Source organism: Acomys minous (genome assembly GCF_964271855.1).
Source record: "Acomys minous genome assembly, chromosome: 7".
Taxonomy (NCBI): Eukaryota; Metazoa; Chordata; class Mammalia; order Rodentia; family Muridae; genus Acomys; species Acomys minous.
This window is the reverse complement of record NC_140488.1, coordinates 5,053,816-5,067,129: the sequence shown is the minus strand read 5'-3', so window position 1 is coordinate 5,067,129 and position 13,314 is coordinate 5,053,816. Positions and strand designations below refer to the sequence as shown.

At 43.7% G+C, this 13,314-nt stretch overlaps 1 protein-coding gene and 1 long non-coding RNA gene across 3 annotated transcripts in view; one reads left to right on the top strand and one right to left on the bottom strand.

Annotated features, from left to right (window-relative positions):
• Nucleotides 1-13,314, top strand: part of LOC311601317 (uncharacterized protein) — a 318,508-nt gene that overhangs the window by 9,141 nt on the left and 296,053 nt on the right. Inside the window, exon 4 of one of the 2 annotated variants that reach the window (XM_084788721.1) lies at nt 3,044-3,160. The exons of the other annotated variant lie outside the window; for it this stretch is intronic. Within the exon in view, the coding sequence (XP_084644847.1) occupies nt 3,044-3,069 (26 nt within the window). The 3' untranslated portion in view covers nt 3,070-3,160. Of the gene's footprint in view, nt 1-3,043; nt 3,161-13,314 lie in introns of those variants that run through there. 2 annotated transcript variants of the gene reach the window in all.
• Nucleotides 493-3,166, bottom strand: LOC311601344. The gene is made up of 3 exons (XR_014780536.1): nt 3,128-3,166; nt 2,480-2,586; nt 493-1,534 (listed from the first exon to the last, which is right to left on the bottom strand). It is a non-coding gene; the product is annotated as an uncharacterized lncRNA (long non-coding RNA).

Here is a 13,314-nt window from a genome sequence, read left to right as displayed (position 1 = left end):
TCTGTGGCATCCAACATTTATAAAGATTCTTAGTTCCAAATGCATTTTATAATAAAAAAGGAAGAGTATTATTAAGACTATCAGCTTCAGTCCACACCCTTCCTCCACATCTTTTCATGCCACAGTAGCAGCCAATAGCCAGGGCTGTGTATTGAGCAATGTTTTGAAGTGTATCTTGAGGACAATGAAGGGGAAAGTAGGCTTGACATGTTGTAGCCTGTGGGTATTGTTCACCCTGACTGGGCTGGAGACATGTTCCTGTTAATAACTGTCCCACCCACTGTGATCTCAAGCCACCTGAAGCCTTGCTCCTGAGCCCCTGCTGCACTCCCAGCTCCTGCTGGGATTCTAACTCTGTCAGAGGACAGCCTGATAGACCCCACTGATAACCCTCACCTCAGGCTCTCTGACTAACTGAAGCAAGAGCCTGCTCGCTTGATGAAGGATTAATGTGTGTGGCCAGAAGCCTTACCTTGCACTAACTGACCTAGGACTACTCTTGCCACCCAAATTACACATCACCATGGAGTGGCCCCAACACTTTAACCTCAAGCTCGGGTCATCAGTGACAACAAATGGCTGCTGGGAGAAGGAGATTGAGGGTTGTTTTTCTGGCAATATAGACTCTCTCATGGGCTGTCTGTGTCCCAGTGAATGACTCCACACCCGTGCACATACTGGCTGCACTGAAGAGATTCAGTGGGCAGAGAGTGGTGGTAGGAAAACTTATGTGTGGAGTTAGGGGAGAGGGAGAAGGACAGACTGATCAAAGTACATGTTATTCATTCTCAAACACCAAATTAAAAATCAACTCTCAGATTCAGAGCTAGGTTTCCATTAACTATGCCACAGGGGATGTTAAATGATTAGGCTTTTCAGCAGGAACAGTAAGCAAGGCTCTGCTGCATGATCATCTATTGTTATGCAATGCAATCCCAGTCCCCCCTTATTGGTCCTATCTTTTCCTTCCCTCTGTAGTTGTTTCTTTCCTCTCAGCATGCACTCTGCCTTCAGCTTTGGTGAACCATTGGGTATGATACAAAGGTTCTGCAACTTTCTGCCCTCGTGCATCGCCAATATCATAAGCAGCACAAAGTTCTCTTTTGTCTCTGCATCTTTGCCCACAATGCAGGTGGAAAGGGCTCCACGTGGGAAGAGCCGCAGGTGGGAAGAACCCCAGATGGAAAGGGCCCCAAGTGGAAGGGGCTCCATGAGGAAAGGGCCCCAGGTGGGAAAAGCCCCACATGGGAAGAGTCCCAGGTGGGAAGAGCCCCAGGTGGGAAGAACCCCAGATGGGAAGAGCCCCAGGTGGGAAGTGCCCCAGTGGGAAGAACCCCTGGCTCTCCTAGACCATTCTTGACTTTGTTCAGCACCTGCCATAAATGCATCAGTGCTCTTTTAAACTGCTCCCAGGATGGGTAGAGGTTGGCTCAGGTCTTAGATGTTCCTACTACTCCCAGAAGTGAGGGCCTTGCACAACTCAACTGGCTTTCCACAAATATTCAAGGCTTGTGACCCTGGTGCTTAGTCAACACTAGGAAAATGTTGCCCAAAGAAAATCAGTTACTTGAGACATGAGCGTGTGGGAAATAAAGACTGGCATGTAGCCCTGCACAGAAGCTAAGATGATCAGGCAAGACAGCATTCCACCTCTGCTCTGTCTTTCTGCCTCAAGTGTAAACTCATCCTAAGCTTATGAACCTTAACCAGTAAATGGGTTTAGGCTTAGTCCTTGGAGTGAGACCCTTCTACCAGTAGATCTGGTCCCTGGCTTAGCTGCAGTCTGATGAAACCAGGGAGCTAATGAAACTTGGTGGATGAGACTGCTCAATACACTACCAACAACTTGGTGGCTCCAGTTAGCCTCTGGGCATTCCTCCATGGCACACACAAGTCCTGACACTGCAGAGACATGGGGGTGGTGAATGGGTGAAATTTCTGGAGTCACTGATGTTTCCTGCCCAGATGGAGGCCTTGACCCCAAAAGTCAAAGGGTAATTAACCACATAGTCACCTTGGTGATGAAACAAAACCCACAACCCTACAGAATCAAACCATGTCAAATACAGAGAGGCCGAGGTCAGCAGACAGGACAGGCAAATTGCAGTATTTAGAATAGCGAATTCAAGTGTTTGTGTAACCCAAGTTCCAGCCTGTGGGGAAGGTAGGTGGAAGAGGAGCTGGAAATTCACCTGACTGGGAGTGGGGTAGGACTTCAGCAAGGAAACAACCTCTAGGTTTTAGGAGAGGGCTGGTATCATGGGATGATTTAAACCCTAGGCATTGGGTATGCCGTCTGCTAGGCAAGCCAATGTAAGGAGGGTACTTGTGCACAGTAAATGCCTTGAGAAAAGTGGTTTGGTTTTCTGGTTTAGGGCTGATTTTTTATTCCACATGTGTCACCTGCCAATGACCAGTGTCTAGCCATGTCCATCTGGGATTTAGGGTGGAGAATCAAGACAATACTTTGACTTTTTACCTGGATCATCTATGAATCCCTTTGTTGACTCCTGGGTTTACAAGGTAAGGTTAAGACAGTTGACTGACAGCAGGGACTTCATCTGTTTTCTGAAGCTCTCCAGGATCCTAAAAACAAGGAACAGGCGAAGAAACACATGTTAGTCATCTCTAAGTCAAACTTCAGCTCCTCCCCTACCCCCCCTTCCCCGTGCTCCTTTGAAGGCACAGAGCAAGCACTGATCCTGTGAAAGGATGAGCATGCTGGGAGATCAGACCCTCCTAATTGATTGCATCTTTCCTTCTATTTTCCTGGCCCAATTGGGTCTTCTCCCTTGGTTCCCTCCTCTAGTCACTGTATGTTCTTCTCTCAGTCACCAAGATATCTGCCTGACTCTTCCCTGTAGGCTCAATGTTCTTAGCAAATAGATTTTATTATGAACTTATTGACCGAGAGTACCTCACTGATAACCCGACTAACCTAAATAATAGGAAAAAGAGTTTTAAAAATACAATAATGAAACCATAAAGATATCAGATCTGAGGAATGGTTATCCTGGCATAATCAGCAGGATTTCTTCTGCAGGAACCTGGAGCAACCAGAACCCATAGCCTCAAATGGAGCCCAGAGCCCCGAAGCCTTCCCTCCAGCAGTTCTCTCTAGGAGCACCTTGAGGCACAGGAATGAATAGCCGAAATTATCCCCAAGTCTCCAAAGGATCCACCTCTTATTTTGGGCTCACATATATACCTCTTCTCAGAATTTGTTCAAGCGTGTTTTTCAGCTGGTTAATAACCAATCTCCCCCACATGGTGATTTGACTCCTAAGGGGATAAACATTATCTGCTCTCTCACAAGTCTTTTTCTCATCCTCAACTTGTGATCTAAACAAAAACATGTTTATCTCTCCTTCATCTCCCCTTTCTATTAAATAAAATAAGTTATATACAACAAAATAAGAATTATCCAGTAAGTCACATTTACAAGGAACAGTCAGTTTGTTTGTAGTTAAAAATTTTAAGAAATTATTCAACTATCTATCCTATGCTACTGATTCTTATCCTAATATCTACATTTTTCACACTAAACTTATATTACTACTGTTACTATCTAGTCTTCAACCCATAAGAGATTCCAGAAGGAAAAACTGTTTAATATGAAGGAAGTGCAGGCAAGCAACTTCCAAAAGTATTAACAGGACAGAGAGCTGAGTGTCTGGACAGTCACAAGTTCCTCTTCATTGTTGGGGCATCCCAGCCTTCAGCCAGCCAGCCCAAGGCATCTTAAAGACTGCTTCTGTACTTTCACAAGTTCCTCTCCATTGTTGGGGCACCCGAGCCTTAAGCTAGCCAGTCCAAAGCATCTCACAGACTGCTCTGAAGCAGGAATCCTGAAGGATTGGCCCACGTAATCCCTGCAAAGCTGGGCAGCTAATTTCTCAGTTTCAGGCTTGATCATAGTGGACAGTCATTCTGTCATCAGCTGTAGAGATAAGCAAAGTTCTTCAGACCAGTGGCTGTCTGCCACTATCTTTTCTTGATGGCTGCGTGATTATACTCGAGGTGCTGCCAGGAACAGATGTGTCTCTCTGTCATAAAAGCCCTTTATTATTAAATGCCATTTTCTTTGGATCTCTGAAGTGTTTGAAGACCATCTATCTATCTATTCTATCCGTCATCAACCTATTCCTTTGGAAACATATACAAAAAACTTAATAAAGCTTATTCTATAATTAAGTAATTTATTATCTAGTCAGATTTATAAGTGACCAACTAACAATTTCTATCTCTGACCGTACTGAGCAAGTTGTAACAGTTGTATTTCACCTGTTCAAATAAGTTGTACATGTATAAAACATTACATAAATGTCAAAAAAAATGATCTTAAGTTTCTACCAGTGTACAATATACAATTTAAGTTTCCATTAACATACCATATACAATACATAAAGCAAATGTTGAAAAAGAAAAAACTTAAATTCCTGTCAATCTACAATACCAATATGAAATATTTGAATACCAATATAAATTATTTGAGGCCAGCAGATTCAATAATCTACTTTTTATTCTATAAATCTATACCCTACCTTATATTCTTTCCTTATATTGCCCCTTCTTCACCCTTTATTCCCTAATGTTAGATAAGATAGAAAAATAAGGGAGAAAGAATGATAGAAGAAATCCTTAAATGAAACTTTTATTAACTTACAACTAACCCCCCTAGGCAAAAATGGACATCGATAACCCACCAAAAACCACCACCCCACATATTGGGAATGGGGAAATCGTTCTCTTAAAATTACTTTTTGCTGTTTGGGGGAAAACATCTTTTGGGTAACCATAGAAAAATAAGATGTTGGCCAAGCGCTGCAAAAGCTAGCGGTATCGTTTTGTCCAGTCTTTTTTGGATTGATCCTTGGGACTAGCCCTTTTTAAAGTCAACAGGCATGCAATTGCTTGAGGAAATAGTAGCTAAAGCAGTCTTTGATGTTGAATTGCTCAGGCTACCTGCTTTGTCATGTATTTATTATTTAGACAGCATGTGTGCCTGCACGCCAGAAGAGGGCACCAGATGTCACTATAGATGGTTCTGAAGCACATGGTTAGTTGTTGGAAATTGAACTCAGGGTCTCTGAGCCATGGTTTGTAGTCATATTGAATATCATTAAAAATCCCTAAAGAAAACTGAAACAACCTGATGTTAGCATTTTCTGAGTTCCTGCAGATGTTGGGTTTTTATACTTTTCTGTTTAAGGCCATCTAGGAAAGGAATAATTATATTATTCTACAACTGAATGTCTTATATGACAAATACTGAATACGCTTTTTAGGCTATCTGCCTGCATCTGTAGACACACACAAATGGGTTAAAATATAAAATAAAACCCTCAGTCAAAACTATCTTGTTTGTAAGGACCAAACAAACTCCCTTTTGAAAAAGAGACTCCATTTTGCAAAGGAAACTCCATTTTGTGTTCAACTTATCCGAAAGCTGTACCCAGATTCCAGACTAAGCACACACTAGCCTAAACAGAAAAAAAAAATATTTGCTGACAACACAATCAGCTCACCTTGGGAAAGTCCAAATATACTCTCTGCTGGTGAAGCTGAGTAGCAGGGGGTCTGGCACATAGCAAGAACCAATTGGGAAAGGCCAGGCCCAAGTTCCTTATGCCCCCATGACTGCCTCAGCCAATTTTTTCTGTAGGCCAACTTGAACTACATCTAATACCCAACCCTGAAACTCTAAGTCTTGTAACTCTCTGCTTGCAGCTTTTCTGCCCAGATGTCATCCAATCATATACTGTAAAACCCATTTCCTTGTCTAAAACCTATATTTAATAAACCCTCTCAGTTGAGACTCCAGGCCACTTCCCTGCACCTGCTGCATCAACGCATTGGAGGTGTGTCCTGGGTTAGAACCTGCAATATAAAGACATCCTTGCCACTGATTTGGACACCGCTCTTGGGTGGTTTGTTCAGAGATTCTCTCAAAATTTGGGCATAACATTGTTAAATGCCTACTTAAGATAACCAGAGCTGGACTCGTGAACACTTAATATTCCTTCCAAAAAGGAGATAGGTAAGACAATTGGCCCTTCCTGGGAATATCCTGTCCAAATCCAGCCTACCTAGGAAAGTACTCACAGCCCCGCCAACAAGAGTTGCTGCAGCACACACAAACAGGCTCCCTCTTCTCCACTACATTCAGTAGTTTTGCCAGTACTTTACACTTCACCCAGTCCTCAATGTGTCCATCAACTGGCAAGACAGGAGGCAGACCTGTCACTGCTCAAAGCTCATACCTTGGCTTGCAAGCTCTGCCCACTATGCCTACTTCATCAGCCTCAGCTGCACCTTAGCATCAAGCCCTGCCTACCACTACTACCTAAGTCATCACAGCCCCACTCACAGCACCTGCTGCACAAGCTACCCCAGCAGAGAAAGCTTCTGTCACGGCCCAGCAGAAACACATCTACAGCTCCTTAGCTCAACACTCACAGCTTCTCCCTGAGAATATGCAATACTTCCCCCCAAAGACAAGGTTCTCCACCCGTGGGTCAAGACCCCCACACCAGCTATTTATATTGTAATTTGGTTCCATCCCTAAAAGTGGCAAAATTCCAGTTGTGAAATAGCAAGGAAACACATGAGGGGCTGTGTTAAAGAGTCACAGCATTAGGAAGGTTGAAACCCACTGCCCTTCCCTGACCTTTGCAACCACAGCCCCCACCCACTACTCTATCTCAGCAGGTCACAGTGCCCCACTGCTACAGGTGTTCTCTGCCAAATGAAGGTCAAGGGAGGATTCAGCCTTCTGCCCCCTCCTCAGAAAGTGACCACTCACATCATAGCCTTGGCCTGGTGCTCTGCATTCCCTGCTCACTTATCTCACCACTCACACAGCCCAGCCCACAACAACTGCCGCAGTAGAAACAGACCTGGGCCACCTTCTCCTTCAGCGGTTCTGGGCAACATGAAGTAGGGACCAAAAGTTATACTGACACAATCCAGCAATCAGTGAAAGGCCAGACCTCAATCAAGTCCTGCATTAGCAAGAGAGCTCAGTCCACCACTCTTCAGTCAGCTCTCACAACTCCACACTAGTATACACCTACACAGCCCCATCCTGCTCTAAGGGTGACTGTGTGTCCTCTCAGGTCAACATCCAGAGCCCAGCTATATTTTATATGGGATCTCCTAGCCTCCCAGCCTGGCAGCTCCTTAACTCCACACTGCAGGATCCATAGCAACGCCCCCAACACCTCACCACTTCCTGCTTCCCTAGTAATCAGGGGGGCCCTGCACACCCAGGTCTGCTCTCACACCCCTGCCTGAGTCTGTCTACCTCCCTGCCTCAGCTCTAAGCACTCCTGAACACCGCCCCTCCCCCATCTTGGCCTGCATCTGTTCCCAAGGGATTCCACAGTGCACAAAGTTTCCTTCTCTAGCTCTTACTAGGTCCAGATCCACCCAGCCTTCCACCCTAGCATACAAGCCCCACCCACCACTATTGACCTCAGCAGTCACAGCCCCACCCACAAGACCATCACCAGTCCTCCTGCTGCAGGGCACCCTATCTTTACTTCAAAGTTTTCTCAAAGACTCATTCTCCATTCAGCCCTGGCCCAACTTCTGACACTCCTTTTTGACTTCTTTCTAGGCCAGCTGTTATGGACACTTGCCCCTGCCCTCTTTAGAGGTCCTCACGATGAGCCTGATCCAATAGAGTCCCTAATGTTTAGAGCACCCTGTTGCAGTGATCTCACAGACTGAATGTCTGCAGAAGACCAAGCCTTTAATCCCAGCACTCAGGAGGCAGCAGCAGGATGAGAACTGTGAGTTCAAATCCAGCCAGGTCTACAAAGTGAGTCCAGGATAGCCAAGACTACAGAGAGGGACCCTGTCTCTGGGGACAAAAAAAGAAAAACAAAAGAAAAGAAAAAAGAGAAAAAGAAAAAGAAAAGATGTGTCAGGGGCTGGGCAAAGGCACCTGAGTGGATGATTGTAAACTTCCCTCAACAGTTTTACAGGAGCAGCTCAGGCAGGCCTGACCAATGGTACTCTGTGGTGCTGAGCATCCCCTCACCTGAGGTGGGGATCTTTTGGCCTGAACCTGGATGTGTGGCCAGTACACTGTGAGCTGGAGGCTGTGCTGCCAGGTGACCACAAGGCTGAGCCCACCCAGGGACCCTAAGAGCCAGGCCTGCTCTATTGAGGCTCTGGTCTTTTTATCCCCTCTCTAGAGTCCCCCGAATTAAACTATCTTCAGCTGGAACAACTGCAGCCCTGCAAGCACACAGGAGGCAAATAGTCTGCTGCTGTGGACAATCTGAAGCAGCTGCATCCCAAGCCTGGGATTAAACCCAAAAGATGTTCACATACCATAACTGGGTTTTTTAAGACACCAAAAATCTTGCTACATCTTTGTCTTAGGCCAAGCAGGTTTATAAGAAGTACTACATCTTATACACCAATTCCAGTGGAGAGATGGGACAAAGTCAGCAGATGTTATCATACAGTGGGACACAGTCAGCAGGAAGCTGTTCAAAGTTACACAGGGGAATCACAGGGGAAACACAGGGCACCTCCAGAGCATTATAGACTGAGCACCTAGTGGCCTTGGTTCTGGTAATCACAGCTCCATGTGATTGGAAGAGTTCAGATCACAGGATGTGAAGCAATAGCTCCCCCAATGCCCTGACCCCTAGCCATTACCAGCTCTACTATGCATAATTCTGGTTTTAGAGACTGAGCTACATTCCTTCCTTCCCCATACTTCAGTGCTTGTGGGTGGAAAGCTCCCAAGGCCTGGCCCCAGGCTATTACTGGCTCTGCCAAACACGATGCTAATTTTGAGAAGGAAGTAGTTCCTTGTCCATAGGTCAGGCCCTCAGGGAAAGCCTTGGTTGATCAGGCCAGGCCTCAGAAGTTCTCTCCTTTTTAATTATTATTTATTTTTAAAGTCCAGAAGAGTTTACCGGTGTCTGAATATCCAAGAGACTCTTATGTCCTCCAACCAACTAATACCTTCTAGTATTGTGAAAAGAATTATCAGTACACACACTGTACTCATAATATTGAATGGAGGTGGAGGGTTGTAAAGCAGATTAAATGCTGTAACTTGTACAATGCGTCTTTGGCTGGTTTGGATGGGAAATCTGTAAAATTAGAGAGAAACAGGTGATACAAATAATCTGGAATCATTCCCTACTTTTTGGAGCAGAGGGACTTTCCAAGTAAATAATATATGTGGAGGGCTAACATAAGCACTGATTCCAAAGATGTTACAGTTGTTTTTCCTCTCTAAAAGTCCCATAGATGATCACGAGGTCCAGAGCTGTGGCTAACAGCCAAAGGTCTAGTTGAGTCTTTTTTTTTCTTTTTTGTAGACATTATAATAGGATGGGGTTTAATGAGGGGATCTCAGGATATCAACCCTGACCAGGTGGGCACACCCAGGACAATTGAACCGGCCCCTCAGGTTGTCCATCCAGAGGCACAAAGTCCTTTAGAACCACGGACCATGTTAGAGACATGGAACATAGCATCCAAAGGGGGATTGTGCTTTGAAAGCAGAGCATTGGCTCTTTATTGCAACCTGGGGATAATCTATCTGCTTCGGCAACGTGTGGGCTGTTAGAAACCGGAAAATTCAAGTGATGAATGAAGTGGTCTTTTAAACACTGTATATCAGTCTCCATGGACACCACAAACAGCCTATTAGGTGGGACAATGGGCAAAGTCATTCTCTTCTGTCACTTTTTTCCTGGTAACATTATTGGGGCCTAGAAAGGCTGAAAAGGTAGTCAAAGACTAGGTAATGGGGCACTTACCAAAAGCATCTGTTTAACTAATCAAGCTGAAGAGACAGGAGTAGTCACATCTGCGAGACTGGTTTACAGCAATTTCCAGCAGGTCCTACTCTCAGCAGCTCTGGATGGAGTCTGTTAGCCAGGTAAAAACCTGCTGAGACAAATACAGACTAGGGACAAAAGTTAAAATTATGTCTATAAGACAGCTGGGGTAGGCTTATGCCTTTGAGACCCAGTAAAAGCATGGACATTCTTTTCTCAGTCCAGAAGACTTGGCATACAGATTGGACAGAGGTGTTTTTAGCATGATGAGAGGCACTCTCAAGTCTATATTCAGAATATCACCAAAGGGAAATTAAAATCTTGGGCTTGGGACTGATTAGTAAGTAGTCAGTGCTCCAGCTTATCAGAACTTTTATCCCTGATCTCTCCAAGGCCTTTATCATGAAGTGGTGTTGCATTTTGTCACATGATTTTTAGCATCTAATGAGATGATCATGTTTTGTTTTTCCTTCCATTTTTTATAGGACAGATTACATTGATGGATTTTTATATGTTGAACCACCTGTGCATGCCGGGGATGGAGCCTACTTGGTCATGGCAAACGATATCTTTGATGTGTTCTTGGGCTCCATTTGTGAGTATATTTTTCATCAGCGTTCATAAGGAAAATTGCCCTGAAATTCTTTTTCGTTGATGGGTCTTTGTGTATTCTAGGTACCAGATTGACTCTGACCCCATAGAGTGAGTTTGGCAATGTTCCTTCTGTTTCTATTTTGTGCAATAGTTTGAAGAGTATTGGTATTAGCTCTTCTTTGAAAGTCTGGTAGAATTCTGAGCTAAAATCATCTGGCCCTGTGGCTTTTTTCCCCCCTGGTTGGGAGATATTAAATGACTGCTTCTTTTCCTTAAGGGTTATAGAGATATTTAACTTGTTTTCCTCATCTTGATTTAAATTTGGTAAGTGGAATCTACCAAGAAAATTGTCCATTTCATTTAGATTTTCCAATTTTGTAGACTATGGGTTATTGAATTAAGACCTAATGTTTCTTTGGTTTTTTATCCCCAGTGTGTGTTGTTATGTTCTGTTTTTCCGTTCTGATTTTGTTGACTTGGATATTTTCTCTCTGCCTTTTAGTTAGTTTGGCTAAGTGTGTGTCTTTTGTCTATCTTCTTGACTTTCTTAACAAACGGCCCCTTGCTTCTGTTCACTCTTGGTATTGTCCTCTGTTTCTAGTTTGTTGACTTCAGCTTGAGTTTGATTATTTGCAGCCATCAACTCCTCTTGGGTGTGTCAGCCTCTTTTGTTGTGGAAGCTTCCAGAGGAGCTGTTAATTGGCTAGTATGGAATCTCCCCAATTTCTGTATGAAGGCACTCAGTGCTAAGAACTTTCTTCTTAGTACTGCTTTCATTGTGTCCCATAAGCTTGGGTATGTTGTGCCTTCATTTTCATTGAACTTTAGACAGTCTCTAATTTCTTTCTCATTTCTTCCTTGGCCCAGTTGTCACTGAGTAGGGAGTTGCTCATTTTCCATGATCGTGTAGGGTTTTTGTTATTTCTGTTGTTGAGATCCATCTTAATCCATGGTGATCTGAGAAAGCACAATGGGTAATTTCAATTTTTTTGTATACGTTACAGTTTGCTTTGTGACTGATTACATACTGCCAATTTTCAAGAAGTTTCCATGTGGCCCAAAGAAGAGAGAATATTTCTTTGTGCTTGGGTGAAAAGTTCTGTAGATAAACATTGGGTCCTTTGGATTTATTCCATCTGTTGGTTTCATTTTTTCTCTATTTTGTTTCTGCCCCAGTGATTTGTCCTTTGGTTAGAGTGGGGCACTGAATTCTCCCACAATTGAGGTGTCTGCACTGTTCAATGCTTTTAGCTTTAGTAGCAACTTTGTTCTGGTTTGGTTTTCATTTTTTAAAAAAATAAATCTGGGTGCTCTTGTATATTGTTCAAAGGTGTTCTGAATTGGGATGCCCTCTTTGTAGGCTTTTCCTGTGGTGAGAATGGCATATTCTTCCCCATCTCTTTTCACTACTATAGGTTGAAATTCTATTGCTTCATGCTGTACTACTCTATTAAAGAGCTGGCTCTGGAGTTGGATTAGATACTCTGTCTCCCAACCCAAGCAAGCTTGTTTTAAAATTTCCTCCAACATACCTATCCTGGGTCAGGAGATCATCTGACACTAGGACAAAGATAGAAAGCAAAGCTAAACAGCCCAAGAAAAGACACTATGTGACTTCAAAGGGCTAAAACATAAGCTGTACTTTAGGATCTTAAAGAAAAAAAATTTTTTAAAGATGTATTTATTATTTAGGCCGCATATGTGCCTACAAGCCAGAAGAGGGCACCAGATGTCACTATAGATGGTTGTGAACCACATGGTTAGTTGCTGGAAATTGAACTCAGGGTCTCTGAGCCATGGTTTGTAGTCATAATGAATATCGTTAAAAATCCCTAAAGGAAACTGAAACAACCTGATGTTAGCATTTTCTGAGTTCCTGTTGATGTTGGGTTTTTATAGTTTCCTATTTAATGCCATCTAGGATACAGATAACTATATTATTCTACAACTGAATGGCTTATATGACAAATACTGAATACACTCTTCAGGGTATCTGCCTGCATCTGCAGTCACACACAAATGGGTTAATATATAAAATAAAACCCTCAGTCTAAACTATCTTATTTGTAAGGACCAAACAAACTGCCTTTGGTAAAAGAAACTCCATTTTGTGTTAATCCTAGCCTAGGGCTGAACTCAGATTCCAGATCAAGCACAAACTAGCCTAAACACAAAAAATATCCCATGGCAGCACAATCAACTCACCTTGGGAAACTCCAAATATACTCTCTGCTGGTCTGCAGGGAGTCTGGAGCATAGTAACAACCAATTAGGAGAGGCCAGGCCAAAGTTCCTAAAGCCCCCATGACTGCTTAGGGCAATCTTTTCTGTAGGCCAACTGGCCCCTACACCTATTACCCAACCATGAAACTCTAAGTCTTGTAACTCTCTGCCTGCAGCTTTTCTGCCCAGATGTCATCCAATCATAGACTGTAGAACCCAATTCTTTGTCTAAAACCTATAACAAACCCCTCTCCATTGGGACTCCAGGCCACTGCCCTGCACCTGCTGCATCAGTGCTTTAGAGGTGTGTCCTGGTTTCCAACCTGCAATATAAACACAACCTTGTCACCGCATTTGGACTGGGCTCTTGGGTGATCTGTTCAGAGAGTCTCTCAATATTTGCCCATAACATTGTTATTAACTCCAAATATGCCTACTTTAGATAACCAGAGCTGGGCTCATAAACACTTAATATTCCTCCCAAAAAAGAGATAGGTAAGACGATTGGCCCTTCCTGGGAATATAAAGTCCAAATCCAGCCCACCTAGGAAAGCACTCACAGCCCCACCTACAAGAGTTGCTGCAGCCCACACAAACAGGCTCCCTCTTCTCCACTGCATTCAGTAGTTTTGCCAACACTTTACACTTCACCCAGCCCTCATCTTGTCCATCAGCTGGCCAG